Source organism: Elgaria multicarinata, chromosome 6 (assembly GCF_023053635.1).
Source record: "Elgaria multicarinata webbii isolate HBS135686 ecotype San Diego chromosome 6, rElgMul1.1.pri, whole genome shotgun sequence".
Lineage (NCBI taxonomy): Eukaryota > Metazoa > Chordata > Lepidosauria > Squamata > Anguidae > Elgaria > Elgaria multicarinata.
The window spans coordinates 65,003,441-65,028,627 of NC_086176.1; the positions used below are offsets into that span (position 1 = coordinate 65,003,441).

At 41.3% G+C, this 25,187-nt stretch overlaps 1 protein-coding gene across 1 annotated transcript; it reads left to right on the forward strand.

The window, feature by feature from the left end:
- The first annotated feature begins 8,529 nt into the window (after positions 1-8,529).
- Positions 8,530-24,750, forward strand: CCDC112 (coiled-coil domain containing 112). Its single transcript, XM_063129511.1, has 10 exons — positions 8,530-8,581; positions 11,621-11,736; positions 12,920-13,041; positions 15,199-15,288; positions 16,479-16,554; positions 17,586-17,970; positions 19,903-20,319; positions 23,789-23,884; positions 24,248-24,366; positions 24,442-24,750. The coding sequence occupies exons 1-10, from the start codon at positions 8,531-8,533 to the stop codon at positions 24,470-24,472; spliced, it is 1,503 nt and encodes a 500-aa protein (XP_062985581.1). The 5' UTR covers position 8,530; the 3' UTR covers positions 24,473-24,750.
- Positions 24,751-25,187: the final 437 nt, after the last annotated feature.

Genomic DNA, 25,187 nt, shown 5'->3' on the forward strand with positions numbered 1-25,187 from the left:
AAGAAATTAGGTGTTCCTTGACCATTTTTTTATTAATCTCAAACTGCAATCCGACCCCCTCAGCTTGTACTTCACTTTTTTCCAGGGGGGGTCATAGACCCGCTTTTTAGAGAAGACTGAGCCAATGTAGGAATTCAGCACTTCAGCCTTTTCTTTGTCATCTGTTATCAATTTGCCATCCTCATTAAGCAGTTGAACCACCATTTCTTTCCTCTGTCTTTTACTATTCACATTTCTGAAGAAAGCCTTTTTATTGATTTTAGCATCCCTTGCTAGTCTCAGCTCATTCTCAGCTTTAGCCTTCCTGACGCCATTTCAGCACTTCTGTGCTACCTGTCTGTACTCTTCTTTTGTGGCCTGGCCTTCCTTCCACTTCCTATATGTATCTTTTTTGTATTCAGGTCATCTCTAAGTTTTTTGTAAAGCCACATTTGTTTCTTCTGTTGTGTTCTTTTTTCCTTGTTGGAATTGTTTGTAAGTGTGCCTTTAAAATTTCCTTTTTAAAAAACTCCCACCCATCTTGGACTCCTTTTCTCATTAGGGCCACTTGCCATGGGATCTTACTTATCATAGTTCTGGGTTTATTAAAATCAGTTTTCCTAAAATCCAGAGTACATGTATGGCTACACTCAGCTTTTACTTCCTTTAAAATAAAGAATTCAAGTATGATGTAGTCACTTTCCCCCAGAGTTCCCGTAACTGTCACTTTATCCACTAAGTCGTCCCTTTTGGTCAGTATCATGGATAGCTGATCCTCTAGTTCCTTCCTCCACTTTCTGTAGGAGAAAGTTATCACCCACACAAGTCAGGAATTTCTTGGAAGGGCCACTTTTGGCAGAATTTGTCACCCAATAGATACCGGGGTAATTGAAGTCCCCCATCAGTACTACATCACACTTCCTTGAAACACCAGCAATTTGCTTTTCAAAAGTTTCATCTTTGTCTTCTTCTTGATTGGTTGGTCAGTAGAGGACTCCAACTATCATGTTCCTTTTATTCCGTGCCCCATTTATTTTAATCCAGATGCTCTTGATGGGGCTCTCAGACTCATCTACTTGTATTTCTGTGCAGGGATAAGTATTTTAACATACTATATAGTGCAACCTCACCTCCCTTTCTATTTTTTCTGTACTTTTTGAACAAGTTATATCCCTCAATTGCTATATTCCAGTCATGGGAGTCATCCCACCAAGATTCAGTTATAACTATCAAGTCATATTTGCTTTCATGTATTAAAAGTTCAAGTTCGTTCTGTTTGTTTCCCATACTCTGGGCATTAGTATATAGAAATCGAAGACCATGTGATTTATAGTCTGGTTTCATTCCTACATTGTTGTGGACACAATTCTGGGGCACTATTGGAGCTGTCCTCTGTATTGTGGTGCATGGGCCTTCATCAATTGTTGCCTTGAAGTTTACATCTCCCACCCCCATAGGATTCAGTTTAAAGCCCTTGGAGACTGCAACATCAACAAAGGATGAGGAATCCTAAGTGATTTAAAACATTCACAAACACAAGCATTTCAGCCATCCCATAGAGATGCACTTAGTGATATTCTCCCACCACCACATTTCAAAATGTATGGGAGGATCTCCACAAGGATTTGCTTAGTTTGGAGAATTTTTGAGAATAAAGCCCTCATGCTTTATACAGTGAGCCTGAGCATGCTGAAGTTGAACACAGTAATAGCTGGCCTTTGAACTCCTGGAAGCAGGATTTTGAAGACAACACACATTTCCTTTTTTTTTTAATACATTTCTGGAGAAAGCAAGAAATAATGCATTTCTGGAGAAAGCAAGAAATAATGCATGCAATTTTTTGCGGACAAGGCTGGGGAGATTCCAGCAGGTGTCGCAGCTGTTGCATGCAATTTTTAACCACACAGCCCACTTAAAATAATCTTCCATTGATTGTATAATTCAGTCCCGCATGTAAAATTCTCCAGCAGGCCTCCCCAAGGAAAAAGATGTGATGGATCCAGAGGAGTTCTTTAAGTACCTTCTGCCAATGGAGCAAACGCCTCTATCGGAGGAAGCTCCTCTGAATGCACCCAATGTTTTGGCCCAAATTCAGTCTGGTTCAATCTGCCTGGGCAAATCTCTGCAGCAAGATCAGATAAGTTGGATCTGATGTGGGAGCAGGAATACATGGGGTTGTATCCAATGGTGGCTTTGTATTCATGGCAAGTGCTTCCACTCACGCATGCGAGGGCACCTGTTTTTGCTGATTCTCACCACACCACACCCCTACTGCTTACTGCAGCTCTCTGCACAATAACCCATTCTGTTCGGTCCCACAATCTTCAGAAACTGCTTTGGCTGTGGGGGGCATGTGTATATGAAGAACCTTGTATGAACCTTGCCTTGCATGAATGGAAGTGTATCTAAGCCACACTTAGATACAACCCATGGTCACATGAAGAAATCATCGACATGGGCTATAAATTCCAAACGGCACACACCACATTCTCTTGAAACAGTACTAGGACTCATTGATTCCTATGTCAATTTGAGAAGCTCAAAGTTTTCCCCTTGTAAAACAGTGTATTAAAAAACAGTTTCAATGAATAACAACTTTCAATGATTTTTTTAAACCTTTACTTTTATGTATTCCACATTATTCTGTTCCAAGAAACAGGTAAGGTGAAAGAGGGAGAGAAAGCTATATAGCATTGATTTTAAAAGGAGGGTTTTTAATAACTGTAATAATACACCTCATGTATTTCCTTTAAGTATCCACATTTTTCTTTTGAACAATATGCAGAAATCTGGTTAGATGCCTAAATGATGTAAGTAAAGGGAATATTGAAAGGGGAATCAATGGACTACAAGAATAAAATCATATTAGACTCCAGATGGGAAGACAGAATCGACTCTCTTTCTGCTAAAGACATTTGTCAGGGAATGAATAGACAGAATTAATCACACATCTTGTAAGGCCCACCGTGTAACTATGAAATCCTCTTTTATTGACATCTGTTGAATCATTATCCTTGTAAGCCAGTGCAAGGAAATAACTCCCAGGTGAAGGCATCCAGTACAATTCTGCTAATGTCTTTCTGGCTAGTTTTAGAGTGTCATCAGACGGGGGGAAATCATGGTTCCCTGCCATCACTTCTCCGTCCCCACTCCTGTCCCACATTACTTCCTCTTTCTTCCCGGAGAAGTGGAAGTAAACAAAGACCACATGGATCATTCAGGGGGCATTTTTATTGCACCGCTTTTCCTGCACCCAGCAGTAAATGATGGCACATTGTTTCTAAAAAAAAAAAAAGTAGGATTAAAAGGGGTCCATTTTGTGATGGAAGAAAGACAAGAAGGAGCAGGAGGCGCATGGGAAACATACAGTGTCATCTAAAGGATGCGCAAAAACTGTGAGTGGGGAGTAGCGAGTGTGCGATAACACTCATCTGATGAACCCCTTTATCTAATAAACATGCCATTATGTTATTCATGTGGCTTCTAATCCAGACATCTTCCTTCTCACCTGCTATGGGAATACCACAGGCTACTTCTACTGCCACTTCCCCTAATTTTATCCCCAAACAAGCAATGGAGGGAGTTATATATCCAGGAAGAGAAACTTTGAGACAGGTAGGGAGCAGGGAACATACTTGGCTCTATGTTTATTGTCCATTCTGCCCCCTGCGCTTGGCTGATCAGTTAGTTGTTTGGATTAATGGTGCTTAGCATGGGGACCATCACTATCTCTATGTGGTTTATGGGCATTGGGCACAAATTTTGTCTACTCAACACACACAAAAACTTGCACTTGGCCAAACCTTGATGCACATATGTTTTATGTATAAGCATCCTGAGGCTTATACATTCACCTTGCCACATGAATACTCATAAGACCAGGTAATATTTTACCAGAGCAACACGGTAGTCTTTCCTCCAGGCTGAGTCCAAAGTTACTCTGATAATACTCTGACTGGAATCATGTGGGATCACTATAATTACCCAGGAACTATCCACATCAGCATTACAGCCCATGTCAGGGGGAGGGGACACACAGCCTTTCCCCTCTGCAAGGGTGCCCCCCCCTATTAAAATGGACACCCCTGGAGGCTAATGGATTTCATACCTCCTGGTATGGCTGATGCTCCTGTCGAAGCCCAGGTTGCTCTGCGGAATGCAGAGAAGAAGAAAAACCAGGGAGTAGCTGGAGGCCTTCACTTTGCCTTGAAGCAATCTCAGGTGCCAGTAAAGAAACGTGTTAATTTCTTTAAAATGGAAAGTGGGAGGGATAGGGCACCAAGAAAAGTATCTCTCTCTGTGTGCGTGCACTGCTACCTGTGGGCACCACACTGCCTACCCCCAGTACAATTCTATTGCGTTTTGAACACTAAAACAGTTTTGCTGCAACACCAAAACCTCAGTGAGGGAGACAGATTCCCTACAATACAGAAATCACTTGTGCATTCAGCTCTCCAATCAAATTGATTGTTTGGATGAGGCTTACGGAGGTCCATGAGCATCTAATGGAGGAATGAGCAAATGCTGAAAATAATTGACAGAGGAGACACTGACAGAAAGTAAATACGATTCAGTAAGGGTTGTATGTATGATAAGTGGCAAGGAATCAGCACACTTTATTTGCATTATCACTTAAATTGGATGCTACCAATCACAAAGGATTTTGCAGCTGTTCCCCCGCCCCCCATAGCAGATTCTTTTGTGGTAAGAAAAACAATGGAAGAAATGGTGGGAAAAAAAGGAAGGTTGAAAATTGAAGACAATGATGCCTCAACTTATCCCCCACCCCCAAATTCCATCTTTGACAAGGCTTTTAGTCACCAGGGTGATGTATTGCACATAGGAATGTACGGATTTTGTAAAAATCCGTTCCGTCTGCGTTTCATAGATCATCAGGTGCCTTTTATTCCAATGTTTGCTCATTGACAGAATAGATTCCCCCTCCCAATTTCCCAAATTTGCACTTGCAAAAATGTGCAACCCCCCACCCCACCCCAATGTACATTTTCATGGTTTAACCTATGGGGGAAATGCGCATTTTCAACCGGTGTGGGTTTTTTGCTTTGTTTTAGGTATTTTTCTATGACTACATTTGCATAAAATTCCGGAAAGTTTTTTAAAAATATATCTGTAAGACTGTGGAATCCATGTGACTTGGGAAAAGCTGGTCTTTTGCAGAATCTGTGGGTCAGATTCATAGAAATCTGAACTCATTTGATCCCATTGTAGATTTTTCTGACATCTCTAATTACACCCAAAAGCCTATCAAGCCCATTCTACTATTGTAAAGTGGTTTGGCAAATTGATAGAGTGTTATAAAAGGATTTTGTACTGGGTTCTAGACAACTTCGGCTCCAAAACTATAAACATTTATTTGGGAGTAAGTCCTACTAGATTCTGTGTTTACTTCTGCAATGACATGAATAAGATTACACTGTAAATCTAAATCATCTTCCATTTTTATATTATATTATATCACAAAAGCCTTCCCCAGCTTGGTACCCTCCAGAGGTTTTGGACTACAGCTCCAATCATCCACATGCCCATACTAGCAGGGAATGATGGGAGATGTAGTCCAAAGCATCTGGAGGGTTCTGGATTGGGGAAGGCTGTATTACATAAAAGTGAAGTTATACTTTTAAAAAATGCCTATGAGAAAGTTTGAACATCTCTGCAACAATATAATAACCTTAGAATAGAAGGGTTGATGACTCAATGCAAAAGCGAGGCAAATTCGCAGTGGAGCGTACAACACGTTCCCTTGGCATTATGGCATTGCAACATGAGACAAAGGATTAAGCAGCACTGCAGTGACAGAACAAAAAGGCATTTTCAGTTCGTTCCACGAAGTAATCAATAAAAACAATTCTCTTTAATGTGCTCCCATGATTATTTTCAGGCTTTCAAATGCTTCCCACTACTTGCTAATTCCAATTCAGAGTGAAATACATAAAAAATCACCAGCACAAATGTGTCAAATGTAATTGCAGTTATGTGAGCAAAAAAATACAGCAGAAAAGTGCTGTGAAAACATCAATCAGACAATAAGACTTCTTCAGCATAGGCCATTTTGTTTGCGCCTATGAACACTTTTTGTGTTCTGCAGCCTGGAAAAATAACAATCTGTAAAAAGTTTTCATCATGTACTTTCTCTCTTTGAATATCTCATCTTCTGCAAAAAGTTTGGTTGATGATGCTGTACGAGCTTCACTGAGCCAACCACCCCCATCTCCAGAAAATGAGTATCAACTTTATGCAAACAGAGCAAGCAAGCCCATTTCCTCCCCCTCTCAGTGCTCTGTGCCCTCTATGCCCTCTATGCCCTGCATGCTTTCATGTTAATTAACATGTTCATTACAAGCTGTTCTTTTTCCTGAAGCAAAACTGAGCATGGCTAGTGATTCCACTGAAATGCCGGCAACAATACTCTCGGGAGACTTGTCCATATATGGCCAATTAACATTCAAAGACATCTTCAGACACCTTACTCTTAAGTCGCATTTGAAGCTCAAATAAATTCTACATCGAGGGTAGGCAACATCCCCTACAGATGTTTTGGACTACAACTCCCATAACCCCTGAACATTGGTCATGCTGGCTGGGGCTTATGGGAATTGTAGTTCAGCAACGATGAAGGCTAGAAGTTTCACCTTTTCGAAGCGAAATGGCATATTATATTGTGCTGAATGTTCATGTGTCTATAAGAGAGGTGTATAGAGGTTACATTCTGGTAGATTCGGCAATGCGGGGTAAGGAAAGCTGGATGGTAGAGCAACATAGGTGTTGGTAAAGGAGTGTTGGCTCCAGCCACACGGGAAGAAACAAGCACTGCTGCATTAGGCCTTTTCCCAACTCCCTGGCATCGCTCCTAATGCAGGCTTTCTGATTTCCGGATGATTTTGCATTACAACTCCCATCATCCCCATCCAGCATGGCCCTTGCATTTGCGCCTTTGAATTCATCAAGTTTCCGGGAAATAATACAGGGTTTGCAATTCCTATGCGACATAACTGCATATTACCCAGTCACGTTCTATTTGCATCTGTTTTGGATTTTCAACGGGGGGGGGGGGAAAGGTCTCCATAAAAAACCCCCCCAACAACACATACCTCACGTGGCTTGCAGCAAAGGTAAATCGAGTCAAATTGCCCCCCCGGCGCTCCTGCCCCAGTGCCACCCTATGCATAGTTCCTTGAGAGCAAGCCCCATTGCAGTCAATGGGGGTTACTTGCAAGTAACCGTGTAGGATCGAGCTGTATGAAGTAGCGCCTGCCTAGCTCTTCCCTCACACACCGTAAATGCCGCACACCTTCCTGCAGCACCAGCACTTGTGGAAATTGTACAACCTGCAATTACGGCGGCTCTAGAAAAACGAGTTTGGAGGAGCGAAGGAATAGTAAGGCCATTGTTAATGGAGGACGGGCTTAATCTATGCGTCATAGGGCGTTGATATACTGCGCCTGAAAGGTGGGGAACCGAATGGGGCGAAAGGAGAGAAAAAATGGGAGTGCGCCCACTACCAATGCACTTTGAGCAGCAGGAAGGAAAGTAAAACATAGATATACGAAAGGAGAGAAAGGGATCTAATTGTCTACATAGGTGATTTCCGGGTTCATATTGGGAAAGCCATTTTTAAATGTGTTCATAGGCGAAAGTAAGAAATGTCCATAGAGAAATCCAAGATTTCAACGGAACTGTGATTGGGCAACAGGATGTCTCTCCCCCGACCCCAAGGTAGGAGTTTATTTTAATTTATTTAAAATATTTTGTACCGCCGCAGTGGTTTACAAAATGAAAATTTAAAACATAAATAGAATAAAATAAAACACGTAATTAATTAAAACAGCAACCTAAAACATTTAAAATAACAGCAGTAAACTTCTTATGTTTACAAATTAAAAACGGGCATACATTTACTGAAAAGCAAACTGGAACATCCAAGTCTGCAAAGGCCCATTTAGAAAAGTCAGGGAGGGAACCACGCACACATCCAGTAGAGGGAACTCTGCTAGGATGGAGTCACCACAAAAAAGGCCCCATCTTGCGTCCTCCATCCTAATAGATCTTACTCGAGACACATGACACAGGTATGCTAAAATCCGGTATTTTTCCACTGAGTTCTATGAACAGCTCTTACTTCTGGCCAGGATGATGATGATGACGACAACAACAATAACGTTTCACTGGATTGTATCCAATGTTAGTCTTATTTAAAGTAGAGTCATTGAAACGAATGGGATTTGTATTAGACTAATGGATATAACCCACTGAAACCGGAAACTAGCTCTAGGTCGCAATCCCTATGCCTGTTTAAAACAGAATAACGTTTTAGTTAGGCTAAATTATGCTGGCTGGGGAATGCTGGGAGTTGTAGGTCTCCCCCCCCCCCATCTCGACAAGATTGAGCCCTAAGTTTAGAAGCAAGCCGAACACGGAACTAGCCCCGCCCTCAAGCTGACGTTTTTCGAGTCCCAGCGGCTCTACGTCGTCCGTGGAGATGGAAAGGTCCTGCTTTCTGTGGTCCCGCCCACCCGATTTGTCCGCTTCCAACATGGCAGCCCTAGCAACGGCAGTGCCTACGGGGGCAACCAGCTACCACCAGGTAAATTCGCCGGCCTCCGCTCTTCCCCGCGTCCATTTCCTTCCCCAAATGATAACGGGATTCCGGGTTGGTTATTTTGTTTCCCGCGGGCTCCGTAGCACCGGTGTGTTGCACGAAGGAGGGATGAAGAGGGGGCGGCTCCGGATGGAGAGGACCTCGCCGCGTTTCATAAATCTGAGTTCAAAATGACCATGCTCCCCTTACAGCCCCACGACGGGATTCCGCACCTGCGCTGAATCAGGCTGGCTTCCCTATTTACAGGAATAAATGTACTGGGCGCTTGGGGCAGCTTTGACAGATCACCGCTAGTTTCATCGGAAGTTAGGAGCGGCCTGAAAACCGACTAGTAGGTCTTTATACAGTGGAAGAGATGTGGTTTCACACACGGAGGCGCAAAAGAGAAAGTGCAAGAGATTTAGATCATTAATCTGTTAAATTATTTAGGTTCTAACTGTTCACAGTGGAGGTTGGTGGCTTTGGTTTTGATGGGGCAGTGAATCCAAACCCGCCAGAACTCTAATAGGAGCTATCCATGGTGCTGAACTGTAACCCCAAAATAAGTTCAGCAGCTTAGATAGATCCTTTAGAATTCTGCTTGGCTCTGACTGAAACCCAGAATGGATTCCCAGCCCCACTGAGAGCAGAGCCACCAACATCCACTGACTGCTCAGAAACTTCAACTGATCCAGAATGCTGCAGTCCGAGTGTTAACCCAGCTGTAACAGGAGGAACATGTGACTCCCCTGTTAAAGCAGCTTCACTGGATACCAGTCTGTTTCCAAGCAGAATTCAAAGTGCTGATTATAACCTATAAAGCTCTATAGAGCTTGGGACTGGGATACCCGAAAGACCATTTTCCTCCAAATGAACCTTCTCTGTTCTTGTGATCTTCTGGATAGGCCCCTCTTTCAAGATCACTTCCTTCTGAAATATCCTTGGCATCTAAGCGAGAGAGGGCCATTTGAGTGACCGCTCCCAGGCTATGGAATTCCCTCCCAAGCAAGGCTAAGTTTGCTCCCTCTCTGCACTTATTCTGCCAGCAAGCAAAGATTGCTTTATTCAAGAAGGTTTTTGGCCTGTAACTGGGTTGGATTAGATCCTGTTTTATTCAGTAATTGTTCTGTTTTTATTCTATTTTAATGTGTTTTTCTGTTTTAAGCTGTCCTGAGTTACATTTTTTGGGGTAGAAAGGCAGAGAATAAAATAAATAAAGCTTCTATGGGAGCCATGCTTGAATTATAGGGGGAAAGGTAATGGGGGCCCTTAATAAAATCTACAAGTTCCCTCAATGATCCCTCCTCATTTTAGCCCAATCATATAGTACAACTTGTAGCTTTCCAACAGCAGTAGGTAAAGGGGGATGCTCACAAAAGCTAATGGATACACCCCCCTCTAATCCATGTAATTTGAGCACTGAATTGATGAGATGCCAGGCTAGATCAAGCTTGGCTTCAGATATTGAGCGGTCCTAGGCAGGCTGCCCTTGGTGGCCCCCATCCGGTGCCAATTGCTGTCCCACTCCCACCCCCCCATTACAGTGCTGCCACTGGGTAAGCCCCCTCAAGTGATCACAAGGGGGAGGTTGGGACAATGGGGTGGGAATAGGCAAGACATGAGCCCTACCACAATATGTGGGCCCTGGCAATCTCTGAAGAATGTCAGGTGCTGATGCTGGGCCTTGCTTAGACCCATTTGATGATACAGATGAATGCCGTGGGTCTAGGGCAGGAAAAGGCAACTTGTGGCCCAACAGACGTTTTACCTTACAAGGTCCAGCAGTTCTAGCCAGCACAGGTAATGCTGATGGATGATGTGAGCTGTAGGACAAAACATCTAGAGGGCCACAAATTGCTCACCCCTGGTCTAGGGGGACACTTTCTTCATTGCACATCAACATAATTGGATCTATTGTATGGTATTTTATCTTTGCATGTCACAGAGCTCACCTATCGTTTTTAATGGCAATGGAAGCTCTGTATTTATATTCCCATTGTGCACAGGGATGTCCTTCTGATGAAAAGAATAGTGGAACCGCTGCTTTTCAGAAAGATCTGTGCATCAAAGCCATATGGATGGCCTGAATTTTCTGTTTTTTTGCCATATATTTTGATAAACTAATGAATCTTGGTCTGCCACAGCATTTCAGAGACTCATTATTTTGATAAGATATAATGTTAGGATATTTTGGCTTCTAAGGCCTAATATACACCAGGAGGCCTTCGGGGATCAGGGAGGGATGATAACAGGGTTTTGTGCTATCGGGATCATTCCTCAGGGGCCACATGCCAGTGAATTTTCCTGGAAGTAAAAGCGGGCCATTCTGGGGCACTTTTTCTTTTTTTTTTACAAGCGGAGACATTTGCGCAACAGTCCAATCCTGCGCGAAGGTATGTTTTTTTAAAACAACAACAACACACACAACAAACTTGGTGCTGCAAGGCGCTGAGAGCCATCACAAACATGGTGAAAATGCTCTTCCCCTCACCCCTTATGCCCGCGGACTCTCCCCGCACAGCTCCTTGCCCGTTTCCTGAGCCCCACTACTTGTGGGGAGGACCCCGGGAGGGTGATGCACACTGCCTGCAGACCTCGGGATTGTCCCGAGACCAGAGAAAAAACTGGGACAAAAGCAGCCCCAGATATCCAGGGAGAACTGAGTAGTTGTCCCCAGTTCACCCCTGGATCAGCAGGGATGACCTTGAGTCCACCCGAGATAAATGGCAGGTGTAGATTAGGCCTAAGAGACAGCTAGCTATGGAAACTACTTTTATACTGGTGTGATATCATTAAAATTAATTATGTTTGGATGAAATGTGTGTAATTTAGGGTGCAATCCAATGCATGTTTAGACAGAAAAAAATTCCTACAACTCCCAGCATGCCCCAGCCAGCCATGGTTTTTTTTCCTGTTTAAGCATGCGTAGGATTGTCCCCTTAAAAGCTAAATCAGGTTTTCACCTTTTAATTTTTTAAAAAGTGCTCTGTAAGATAAATACAGTATTTTTGATTACAACAATTCTTGCTATTATGTTCTGTGTAGAATAACAGGTATTTCAGTATTCTGGGTGCTATTCAACATTTTCAAAACTCGAAGATGAAAGCTGTTCAACTTAAGAAAGCTGAATTTATAAGAACGAAGGATAAACTAAAAAACCAGTAAGTTTAGTTTTTATAATAAAGGAATCCATTCAGAACAAAAAACCCCATTAAAATAACAAAGAAAAAGTTTTTTTGGTGGGAGGGTGATATTATAAGAAGGGATCGTTTGGAATACATGTGTATTAGTATTCTTGTTACATGCAGGTGGCTATAACAGCATTTGAGCTAAGTATAATACATTGTTCAGTTTCACAAAAATCTGTTTTGAATGATTTTGGTGATCCCCAGAGGATTTATGAATGGTATAGAAGATGTGCAGCCCAAACCTATGCATACTTACTCAGGAATAGTCCTACTGAATTCCTCCCATAAACTTTAATCCCCACTTAATGTGCATAGGATTGCACCATCTGTTAACAGAGACTAGTCCAAGAAGAAGTTTCTTAGAGATTCTAATCATTAAATAATAAAATTTCCATTCAATATTATTTACTTTAAAAGGAGCAAAGTAGCTCCATTATTGTGTGTCTGCTGAGTTTTATGTTTCAGTAGCTACTCCGTGCCTCTAATATTAGACCTTATAAAATCTGCTTCTTTGTAAAATTTTAATCAACATCCTGTTTAAACTGAAGTAACATTCCCAAAGACTTTTCGTAAGTGACTTTTTATAAGAATTATTCTGGAGATTATTGACTTTGAGTCTTTATATTTTTATCTGCAAGGCAATTAGCAGATGTTAGGGTATTTTAATAAGGAAAACTGGGGGGGGGGAAGGGTTAAACCCCTTTTTTCTCAATTCCTCCCCCCAGTGGCTGCATTTTGGGGTATTCACGCTCTCTCTTTTTAAAACGAAAATGTTTCTTTTAAAAAGGGAGCAATCATGCTCATATCTAATAACCGCATAAGGGAGATGTGTTTTATAGGTATTGCCCTTATATTCTGAAAATAATGTGACAATGCCATTTATGGATATATTTCTTTACTACCTGCTAGAATAATTTAATATGGGAAATATGGACTAATTAAGACCATTTATTGTATTTGTTTTGCTTTAGTGAATGCCCTTTAATTGAAAATTTAATTTAATTGAAAATATGAATAGTGAATGTTTAATACATGTTGCAAAAAGATCTACCTGGTCAGAATTTTTGATTGCTGATTTAATATGATATTAATGGATATTTATCATATGATTTGTCAAATATGTGTTTTCAAACCAAACGCTTTCCCCCACCCCCAGACTTTTGAACATTGAAAAGGATAAAAATATCCTTCTCTTCAACAAGAAGAGCGACTTTAGGATGGAATATTGCACACTGGAAGAACTGGAACACAAACTGACTAAAAACCGGAAAGCAGAAAGTAAAATATTGTTTTCCTTATACATATTTATTCAATTACCACTTTGATAATAACTGGAAAGAGTTTCATGCTACTTTATATATTCTGTGAATAACTAAACAGATACCATATTTTCACAGTGGATAAAATGCGACCTAAATCCTACTTAAAGTAGGTCTATTGAAATGAATGGGATTTAAATTAGTCCTCTTTTTTTGATAAGATAAAAAAAATATTTTTGCCACAGAGTTTAAAATAACCAATCCCTCCCTTTAAAAGACACCTATGTATATCTAAATATTCAAAGATAGTACAGCACCTTTATAAGGTTACATTTGCTTTTGTGTGTCAGAGGTCGTTTATCAGAGTTAAACATGATTTCCTGGGTTCTGTACTGTGTGCAAGCCACTTCTGATTTGCATAATCAACCTATGATTGTTCAGATCATAGGTTGTTGCCTAACCTATGAACCTGGACACTTTAGGTTGTTTATGAGTTAAACAACCCAAAGTTAATCTACAATAAGTTCTTAGGTTAACTTTGGGTTGTTTAACCCAGGACAATCCAAAGTGTTAAAATTCGCATGTTATGCAACAACCTATGATCAGGCCAATCGGAGGTTGAATATGCAAAGTGGAGGTGGCTTGCATGCAGCATGCAACCCAGCAAATTTTGGGTTAATTAATGGGGGTTGCATTCCATTAGTGTGTGGGGCCATAGGCAAAAGGGATGGGCCAGTTATATGTGAACGGACCCAGGGTAGACCAGGTTCCCAACCAGCACAAGCTGCTCTGCTCATGCTTCCCCTTTAAATGGCAGTCCCCTGGAAAAACCCTTGCCAAGGTTGGGGGCCCTCCAGAATGCAACCTGAAAGCCATGAGAGGCTGCTGGTTGAAGGGTTTTTGCCACTCCCCTCCCTGCTGTGAGTTAGCCATGCTTTCTGTTCACATACCCAGGGAAGGGTTGGAGGTTGGATCTCACTCATAATTTAAACTCTGTGGTTGTGCAAACATCAATGCATATTATTGAAAATTTGCTGAAAACTGAGTTTGTATAGAGAGGACGCATGTGACACAAGACTGAGCACACTTACTTGGAAGTAAGTCCATTGAACTCAGATGGTCATGTGAGTAACAAGCATATAGGACTGAGCTGTGTGTTGAATAATATAATACTGTTCTGCAGAAGTTGGTCCATTCCTTGAGTATTCTGGATATATGGATCGGTATTACTTACACCCTGGTCTTAAGCACATTCCTGCTAAACACCCCCTCAGTTCTATATTGGTTATATGGCATGGTTATATGGAAGCATGTTGCACTGATTTTAATGGAACTTCCATATCATAGATGGTTTGAAGTGTAAGAATTTTTTAAAGGCAGCATTTGTTTTTCAAGGAAGGGGAGACAATTATTGGAGATAAGGTATATTTTCAGAAACAAGGCAGAAAAAGATGGACTGTGGCAAAGAAATTATGAAACTATTTGTCAAGGTCAAAAGAAAAAGGGAGAGGAAAAATGCTGTACTAATAACAAAACAATGTTTTTTAGGCATGTGCATTTTAAATAGCATTTGTAAATTTTATTTCAAATATGAATGGTACAGATGGGTTTTTGAAAAAAACTGAAACAGAAAGGATTGTGACTTTGAAATTAGTATCACAGAAGACATGGAAGAAGGCATGGAAGGGTCTCTAGCAGTGCAATCATATGCATGTTTACTCATAACTAACCCCTACAATGTGCAACAGGGCTTACTCATGGGATTGCAGCCTATACAGCAGGGGTGGGCAGCTTGTGACCCTTCAGATGTTTTGGTCTACAACCCTCATGATTCATGATTGGCCATGCTGGCTAGGGCTGATGGAAGGTGGAGGTCAAAACATCTGGAGGGCCACAAGTTTTCCACCCGTGCTGTACAGCCTTACTTGGTAGTAAGCCCTATTGAACACAGGAGGACTGACCTGTGAAATATGTATAGGATTCGGCTGCCTGTATTATGAAGAGGATTATACCATTCATGCAGCAAACTGAAAAAGGGTGAAACTGCTGTTCAGAATTATTGGGTCGGAAATACGAGGGGTATATGAAAAGCTATAAAAAGCAATGCATCTAAAAAAAGAAGGCAATGGTTATTTTAAAATGAAAACGTGATAGAATTTTTTGTTTTCTTTCATAGAAGCTAAGACCCAGGAAAAATTGGCCAGAATTCATAATAATGTTAAGGGACTTCAGCGACAGTTAAAAGATGTGAAGCCAACCCCTGAATGTAAGTATTTTACTAATGTTTTTGCTAGGAAAGTACAATCCCTGTAATTTGCTTGAGTAATTGTATTGTAGATTGTCCCTTTGCCTGTGTTTTTAGCTTTCATATCTTTCCTTAGCTTATAAAAGTCAAAATATTTTCCTTATGTGCTTGGCTGAGCTTCAGTTACAAAGGGGCTGTTCACAGATCACGCTAACCCACACTCAGTGATTGAGTGTGGGTTTTTTTGAACTGTGGGTTGTTTGTTGAACTGTGGATTAGTGTGTTGTCTGAACGTAGTATGTTTTCTCCAGGGTGGGCTGTCATGTTGTCTGGTCACAGCCAAGGTGGCTTGTTAATAGTGCAGTGTGGATTGTTAACCACCTTGAACTACCCAACAACAAACCACGGGTTCTCAAGGTGACTTATTTGAGGAAATAAGCCACACTGCATGGTTAACAAACCACCCTGGTTGCATTCAGACAACATGCTAACCCACGGTTCAAAACAACCCACACTCAACCACTGTATGTGGCTTGGCATGTTGTGTGCAATCCCATACACACTCACCAGGAAGAAAATCTCAGCGAAATCAGTGAGATTTACTTCTGAGGAAACAAGCATTGAATTATACTGAAAGACTTTTTGGGCTGTAATTTTATGAAAGCAGGAAAATTTCAGCCTGTTTTCTTTAATGAGGTTTGGTAACTTTGATTAATTCCAATTTAAGGGTAGCAGATGGAAATATTACTTCTTAATCGGGGGTCAAGCCAGGGTGGCCAGATGCAAAAGCAGAAAAGGCCCTGCACTTTTAATAGTTGTGTAGAAAAGGGCATTTCTGCAGATGTCACCTTCATGGCAGGCTCCATCTGCTGAAATTCCTTCTATACAACTGTTAAAGGGGTAGGAACTCTGTCCTCTTATGCATCTGGCCATCCTAGATCAGGGTCATACATTTGTGACTTGATATTATTAAAGGATTTTCTGTAAATGGTTACACAGATGTCCTTGGTATGAATTCAATAGGCAAATATTCAAAGATTTTGGGAGCTGTGTGGGCTATTTATTTATTTGTGTAAGCAGAAATCTGGTTTCCTTGAATTTCCCTGTTCTTTAAATTGGATTGTTTAAAATGTGTTACTTTTCTATAATATCTGATATGTTCCAACTTTTCTATTTTGATATATAAATATTGCTTTTCATCTATTTTGTAGTTGTTGACAGACTCAGAGAAATGATGGAAGAAGCTGAAATGGCAATAAACACTTTTAAAGAAGAACAGAGACAAATGTATGTTCTTGCTTTTACATAAAAACATTTATATCTTGCCTTTCCTTGGCAGAGCTCAAAACAGTATTATAACATTAACATAATAACCCTAATAATAAATCAAAACACTAAAAAAACAGCAGGATCTGAAAAAGCAGAGAACAGCTGAAAAACCCAATTTAAAAAAAACAGCTTCCAGGAAGTTAAATGGTTCAGCTTAAAATAGTTAGAACCCAAAGGCCTTCCTGGAAAAGAAATTTTTAACAATAATGGCAGAACACTATTAAAGAAGGGATGGACTTTCAGAAGCTTTGCACAGTTATCGAGAAAGCTGCCTTCTCTGATACGTTACATGGTCTGTTCTAAACCTGATTGTAGTTAAACTAAAACAAAGCAAAACATTTCAAAATGATAATTCTAAGGCTATAGATAGTGGGGCTGTTTGCACAACATGACAGCCTGCTGTTATTTAACCCACATGGTTAAATAAACCTTGTCATCCGAACTTGGTCATTGTGTCTTGTAATCATTTTTCCCTCGTTTTAGTGTTTTGGTATAAAATCAACATTTAAGATTACACAAACTTTGCTGAATTTTTAAAAACAGTTTCCTTGCATATAAAAATCTGTGCATTTAATCATACAAATAGTTCTAATGCACATTTATAATTGTAGTCCCATGTGATATCAAGCTATGCTTTGAAGTCATATTTCCCCCCCTTCTTTTCCTACCATTATGTATGAGTAAAGGAAAAGATTTATCTCATAGGGAGAATGGCCCCAGTGGCTAACCGAGCAACCCTAAGCAGGTTTGGGACTGGGGAGTGAAGCAGCAGATCATCTGCAGCTTCCAAAGTCCTCATGCTACATCTCAAACTGCTTTGGTAGATCCCCAGTTTTAAACGTCTTTAGCCATGTAGTATGCCTGGGGGAGTGCGGGAGGGTTTTTTTCTTCATGAAATATAAACTTAGAATGCACAGTTCTTAGGATTTCAGCCAATGTTTTAGGATTGATGGATAATCATTTTCCTAGTCTTTATTTATTTATTTCAGATACGATGAGCTTATGAAAGAGGAGAAGACTGCTACTAATGATGTTAATGCCTTGGAGAGAAAAATTGAGATGTGGGCATTAGGTATTTCAGCAACAGGAAGAATTTTCAAGCAAGGAACACTTCCATTGGATAAGGAAATCCAAAATCATCTGCCTGAAGAAGTACTTGAGCTTGAAAGATTCCTCCAGCAGACAGGAGGGAGGCAAGGAGGCTGGGATGAATGTGATCATCAAATCTTTTTGAAAGTTTGGACAAAGCATAAAGGAAAACCATCATATATAGATGAAGCCCTTGATTATCTCCCTGACAGAACAAGGGAGGAAATTCAGCAGCATGAAAAATGGCATCAAGAATTTCTAACTTTAGAGGCACAAAAAAGGGAGGTAAGAAAATGTTGCAAAATTGATGTGTAATGTTTGTTGCAATGACTTTCAGTGCTTCTGGAGTAAAGTGGTGGTGGGGAGCTCCAAAGTGGGAGATGAAATTGACAAGTTTTTTGACAAGTACAGAATATGGCTCTGCTGCAATAAATATGGTAGTGTGTGGAGAGAATGAAACCGACAAGGGTATTTACAAGAGGGAAATATCACCATGGCTTAGCGTGCCATCTGAACAGGGTCAATACATGCTAAACCTTTTATATGTTTTTTGACATGGTTCTTTCTGGATATTTGGGCTGCCAGACAAAAGTTGATTGGCCTGGATTTTTTTTTTAAATCAATGGATCATATTCTCAAACTGTCTGCTTAGACTTGGAGCCCAAGTGCAGAACTCTGCATTCTGCCCAAACCTTGTGTCTTTAAGGCTAGGTGCTGCTTCTGTGTGAATCAGAGCTGTGAGAGCACAGTTTGCCATAGAGAAGCTTTAGGCAGGTAGAGGCACTTAACTCATTTTTTTTCACACAGCTTGTGTGTGAAACCAGCTTGTGTGTGTGTGTGTGTGCAAGTGGTGGGGCAGGGGAAATTGGCAACGAGAGGAATGATTACATGCCTCCCACCACCCAAAGTTCTCTACTGCAAATTATGCCTTCATAATGCAAATTATGATTTTTTACACAGGAGAAGCAGCTAGGCTTTAAAGAAGCTGAGGTAAAACCTGTAGTTTTGCTACAGTATTAGAGATAGTACTGACTCACATATTTTATGTTGCACCCTAACTATATGATTTAGTGCTGCCAATAATACTATAATAATAATATTAATAATGTATTTCTTACCCGCCTCTCCGATTGGATTGAGGCGGGGAACGACAACAAGCATAAAATACATAAAATACTGATTAAAAACATAGCACACACTGCTAAAAGCATCCTAAAAGCATATTAAAAGTATCCTAAAATTCTACTGGATAGGCCTGCTGGAAGAGATCAGTCTTGATAGCTTTCTTGAATGCTAAAAGACTGTCAAGCTGATGAGTCTCCTCTGGCAGGCTATTCCACAGTCTGGGAGCATCAGAAGAGAAGGTCCTCCGGGTAATGATTGTCAGCCTAGTCTTTGCTGACTGAAGTAGATTCTTTCCACAGGACCTGAGTATGTGGAGCGGATTGTATGGGAGAAGGGAATCCCACAGGTAGCCTGGACCCAAAACATGTAGGGCTTTAAAGTAATAATCAACCCGGAAACTAACTGGCAGCCATTGAAGAGATTTTAAGACTGGTGTAATGTGATCACCCCTAGATTTACCAGTGACCAACCTGGCTGCCATATTTTGAACTAGTTGAAGTTTTCTGGACTAGGCACAAAGATAGCCCTATGTAGCTCTGTTTAAATCAAGTGGACCTCAACAGCAAAGCTGGTCACTGAAGTGCCTCATACGTGGGAAGGCCTTGTACAGATAGGTAAATATTGCTGACATTTTATATGTAGCAAACAAAGATACATTAAGTTGCTTATTCAAGGGAAAACCTTATGAGTTTCTGTCAAGAATCTACACTGGGGTGGGCAGAAAGTAGATCTTCAGACATTTTGAACTTCAACTCCCAGCATTCCTGACTATTGGTCAGGCTTGCAGGGACTTCTAGGAGTTGAAGTCCAAAATGACTAGAGATCTATCTTCTGCCCACCCTGGATCTACATCTACTTTGCTGTTGTTGTGAACCACATGGAGAGGTTTGGCCTTTGGGCAGAATAGAAATGTAATAAATAAATAAACAAAGAAATAAAGAAATAAATACCTTTTCACTGTATTTATAGCTGAGAAAAGGGCCAGATGCCCAGTGGTCTGGGATCATAATAGTTTTAAGTGATAGCCTTTAGAGGATTAGAACTGTCATGGTAATACATGAAACGTAACTTGTTCTTACTGTTATTTTCTAGTCCATTCAAAAATGGAAGATGAAGAAGCAGCAAGAAAGAGAGAAAATCTTAGCCCTAAAGGAGAAGCCAGAGGCAGTGCCCAGTGCAGCTAAACTTCAGCGTGAAGAAACTCAGAAGCAAAAGGCGGATGAGGAAAGAAAAAAACGACTAGTAGAGCTTGAAGCATGGAAAAGACAGAGAGCGATTGCACATGCCATGAAACAAGCCGCTCAGCTCCAAGAGGAAGAAGAGAAGGAGAAAAAAAAGCAGAGAGAACGTGAACGGCAGTTTCAGATGAAGTTGCTGTTGGAAAACTATGGTAGACAGAAAAAGGAGCAGGAAGAGTTTTTGAGACTTGAAAAAGAAAAAAGGGAGGAAGCTGAAAGGGAAGAGAAGAGAAGAACTGCTGCAGAACACATTCTTAAGTTCCAAGAACGAGTGAGTAGTTTTGTTGGTCTTCTGCATATTTACTTCAGATTCCAGTTAGTAGTATAACAGGAAATGGATATCGTGATTCATGACAAGTTTCTTGGTTATAAGTATTGACCTGGTTCATGTGACATGACAACCCACCATGGATGATCAGCCATGTAGGTTGTCGTCTCGTGCGAACCCAGCAAGGTTTCTGCATGGTGGATTATTTTTCACCAACAAGCTATCCTGAGAATCTATGGCTTGTTTCAGGGTTGTTGATACCTACAGTGGCTTGTTGTGTTGTCTGAACCTGGCAGGACCACTTTGGTATGGGTTATTGGGAACTGCTACAGAGTCACCTGTCAAAGCGGCAAACCCCCTTGGCACTCCTCGTGATCTTGCTTGCTGTTGTCCCTCATCCACTCTCAGTGCCCCCCCACCTCCTGCTCCTAAAAACAGAAAAAGAAAAGACACCTGAGAGTGTCCCAACACTTTTGCAACTTTTTTAGAAAAACTATTTTTGGTCCTGTGCTGGTGCTCAGGAGTGAATGACAGCTGCCTTTTCAGTTGTGTAATTTTCACCCATTTACTGCTCCGCCTTGAGATTTCACCTCGGCCTTATTGGTTTTCCTGTTACATTTGTGTATATATATCAGTCTCACTCATTGCTCTATAATCCATATCTAGATGTAACAGCTAGTGACGGAGGGAAGCCGCAAGCAGGAAGAATGGGGGGAGCCGAAAGCAGCTGGTGGCTCCAGGAGAAGGTGCTTTGGGAGTGGAGTGCTTACTTCAGTGTAACATGAAGCAGCGTTTTTTTAAAAAGTATTCACTAGCTAGCAAGGGAAGCTCTCAAGTGGAAAAGGGGAACATGGGGGTTCTTAGCTAAACAAGTCCCGTGTGTGTGTGTGTGTTTGTGTCTCAAAAGCTGGCGAACGAATTCCTGCATCCATAAGGGCTCAGAATTCTTTCTTTTTTTCTTTATTTTTTGCGATCTGATGCAGCGGCGGAGATGAAAGTGTCCGTTGGTGGTAGGAGAGAAGGTGCTTTGTGGGTGGGTGTTCTCGTTTTAGTGTAAAGTGAAGCAGACTTTTAAAAAGGGTGTTCACTAGCAAGGCAAGCACACAAATGGAGGATGAAATTGACCTGGACATTGACAAGAGAGGGATACAAGTATGCTGGGCTCAGTATCAGAGAGGCAGTCTTGCACTCTTGTCCAAGAGAACTCATTCAAAAGGGCTCAAAAAATTAATTCCATTTGGCAATGTGATGTGAAGGGATAGGGGGAGTTTCCCTCGGTAGCCAGCAACCCCAGCAAACCAATGGCAGAAAGGGGGCTGATGTAGGGACCGAGGCAATGAGGAGCTCTGCTGCAAAGGCGCCTGGGATATGTGCGGGATCTGGCAGGGGGACTGAGAGGGGGAACTAGTCACGGGCAAGCCTGATGGTCTGTCAGGAGTACTGTGGGTTGTTCAGCAAACAAACAACTCATGGTGGCTTATTCGCAGGGTGGCTTAGTGTGACATGTGAACCCACCCGTTGCCTTGAACATTTGGATTTCAATGATCTGGCAACAATTCTCTTTTTTGGGGAGGGGGGAGGGAAATCTATGTATCACAAATAAGCCCAAAGGACTGCTTTGCTGATTGACTTTGCAGTGTGATGACTAGTACAGTCTTAAAAATAACTTGCCTGGAGTGAGTAAGAACTGGATTGAGGTGGGACAAATATGCGTGACTGCAGCTATCCAATAATTCTGGAAGATACACATGGAAGAAACACTGCTTGTCTCTGTGTCGTTTCCTGCAAAAGAGAGAGTGACCAGCCATAAGTGCTCTTTCCAGAGCATACAGTATATTCTCCACCTTGAAGGCTGCTTGTTGGGCTGACTGTTTCTTCCTGGAAAGGATGTGGAGAAGCAGTGGTGAGAAAAACAGTCCCAAATGCTGCCTTCAGGATGGAGCTTTGTTACAGGGCTCCAATAGGACGGATATGCCCCAGCTGCCTAGGTCGGCCCTCTCTTTCTCTTGCCATAGGGGAGGAAAACGGATAGAGAGAAAAACAACATAGTGGAGCTAGTCCCTGCCTGCCCCCTGCCCCTCACCTCCATCACACACCCTCTGAGAGAGAGAGAGAGAGAGAGAGAGGACAGAACTGGCTAACTGGTGACTTTCTTTCCACACAAGAGAGGAGATGCATTGCTCAGTCTCTGTGAAGATACTACAGAGATTGTCCACAACATGAGGTTCATTTTTTATTTGCCTTCCCCTTAGCTCTCTGAGGGCAAAAGAAAACAGCTTCTGTTTATTTTCTCTTTCTGAAATTTATATCTCATTCTTCAGTGGTACTCTACTGATATTGTGCCACTGACAAAACTTGTGACAGAGGCTAAAAGGGGACAAATAGGCAAACTGCTAAAGAGGGGTAGCTGTTGCGCCATCAAATTTCAGCAGTGTGGGGGTGGCAGGAGCCACACTATAGGCTTATTCCTGGGTTGTTTTGTGATGTACAAACCTGGAAACTCTGGGTTGTTTAGGGGTTGAACAACCCAGACTTAATCCATGGTTTGTTGAGTTCACACGTCAAGAAACAATGGGATGTTCCTGGGTTGTTAATTGAAAGCAGAAGTGGCAAATGGACAGGAGGCAGCCTGCTTCCTTGCTCCCATGCTTCCCTCCAGTTTCTAAGTTAAACAACCCAGGAATTGGCCGTGATGTGCAAACTGGGTCTGAAACTCACAGTAGCTTAAAATAATTAAAAACGTTAAAAGTTGGAAATATTCAAAAGCTTCGGGTTCCTTGCAGTGCCTTTGCCTGGCACTGAAACGATAACAAAGTGGGTCTCAGGTGAGCTTCCCTGAAGATGGCATTCCAAAGGTGGGGTGCCACCTCCAGAAGGGCTCTCTTCCTGGTTGCCACCCGCCTTACTTTGAAAGCCAGGGGCGTCTGCAGAGGAGTCTCAGCACACAGGTGGATTGATACAGGACAGGGCAGTCTACCATACAGCTGATCCTAACCCATGCAAGGCTTTAAAGATAAGCATCAGCACTTTGATTCGACCCCAGAAGCATATGGAACCAATAGGGTTGTGGATAAAGTACAGTGCTTAATGGCAGCCGACCTTCCTGTCATCTAGAACTTGGGCAACAGGAATGCATGTGAGTGTTCATGTAAACAGCCCCCTCTCTGTGTTCTGTGAGTGGGGAGGGGAGTAATGCAAGAATGGGAAGGTAAATCAAGGGATGGCTGACATCCCACCACCTCATTATTGGATTAGCAGAGATCTACATGAAGTAGCCTTCAGGTATGAGCAATGTACAACATCTCTGGTCATTTTGTCAAGGAGCTGGCTGAAGCTTACTCTTAGAAAATAACCAGTTGACACTGCTCATTAAATCGTTTAACAAGTGAAACATAAGAAGCGCTTCGTTTTATGTAGGAGTTCTTTTTATTATATCTAAAAATAGGTGTTTTTTTCATTGTGTTCTACTCAGGATCTGCATAAACTTGAGCTTAAGATACTAGAAAAACAGGCAAAAGAAGATGAAATTAAAGAAAAAGAAAAAAGATTGTCCAAATTGAGAGAGAAGGTAATACATTGATTTGTTATATAATTCCATCCTATGCATACTTCTCAGAAGTGTCCCACTGAGTTCAGTTACTCAAAAAAAGGATCATTTCCAATAGTCATTTTAATTGGGAGACCTATAGCACGGATGTGTTGCAAGAGTCATAATGTCTCCATATTTCTTTAAAGCCCAGAAGTATTAACACTGCAGTCCTATACCCATGTACCTGGGAGTAGGATCTATTGAACTCAGTGCAACTTACTTCCAAGTAGACATATATAGGATTGTGCTGCATGGTACTTAGTATGCATTGCACCTTCTGCATAATAACTGCTGGCTGCAGTTGCTTTTTATTACGATTTTTAAAATTTTCACTGTCAACAGGTTGAAGTTAATGTAACTCGAGACCCATGTAGGCTGTACAGACCTACAAAAGTTTGGGAAGAACGAACAAAAGAGATTGGACCAGAGGGTACAGTGCCACTTCTACAGATTCCACACAAGTAAGGAAATGAAAAGATATTTGTAAGTTTCAATGTCACTCATAACAAGATACTTACTCCTGTTTATCTTTATAGGGCTGTTCCAAGCTGGCGACAAGGGCTATAGCTGGATATCTGCCTGCCAATTAGTTAGAAGATTCATAACTTGCATATGTAAAGTGACTGGGTATTTTATTACATTTTTATGACTTTGTTATGGGATAAAAAGGATGTTCATTTTATACTGAGTGTGAAGTTTTGTAAATGGGAATTCTATGTCATGTTAAATAAAAGATCAAATTACATTGTTTTGTAGATTACTGCAAAAAGAACTAGCAATGGCTATGTATAAAAATGCAATAAAGCAAATGTTCTCCCTTTCTTCTTTTGCATTTTCTTCTCCTTTGGCTGGAACCTCAATGTAGCCATTTAGATTTTGTAATACTGTATGTTTGGAATAGAAATGAATGCACTGAGTTTCACCTAATAAACTTCATTAAATTCTTTTTTCTTCTTTAGTTTAATTATTGGGTTTAATTATTGGGTTTAATTACAGGGTTTCCAACATGGCACCCATGGGGTCCTCCAACAGCTTCTGCAAAGCTCTCTGCCCCTTGAACCCTGCAAAACTTTATTTTTAACATCAAACTTGAAAAATGTTAAGAGCACCAGGTTCTCCTTCCTGTTCCTGAACCTGCCGATGATTAGCTGTTCAATGGGCAGGAAGAGAAGTAAAGAGTTGTGCCTGCCCCACCCAATCTTCTTCTGATCACACAGACATTTCATTCCCCTTTGCTCACTCACTCTCTCTCTCTGCTCCCAGCCTCTGCTATTTGTCTGTA

Excerpts from the sequence above, each read along its gene's own strand:
- CCDC112 (XM_063129511.1), top strand. The coding sequence starts at position 8,531 with ATGGCAGCCCTAGCAACGGCAGTGCCTACGGGGGCAACCAGCTACCAC. Across the intron at positions 13,042-15,198 it reads TAAAAACCGGAAAGCAGAAA|AAGCTAAGACCCAGGAAAAA; the intron begins GTAAAATATTGT and ends TTTCTTTCATAG. Across the intron at positions 16,555-17,585 it reads AAAGAAGAACAGAGACAAAT|ATACGATGAGCTTATGAAAG; the intron begins GTATGTTCTTGC and ends TATTTATTTCAG.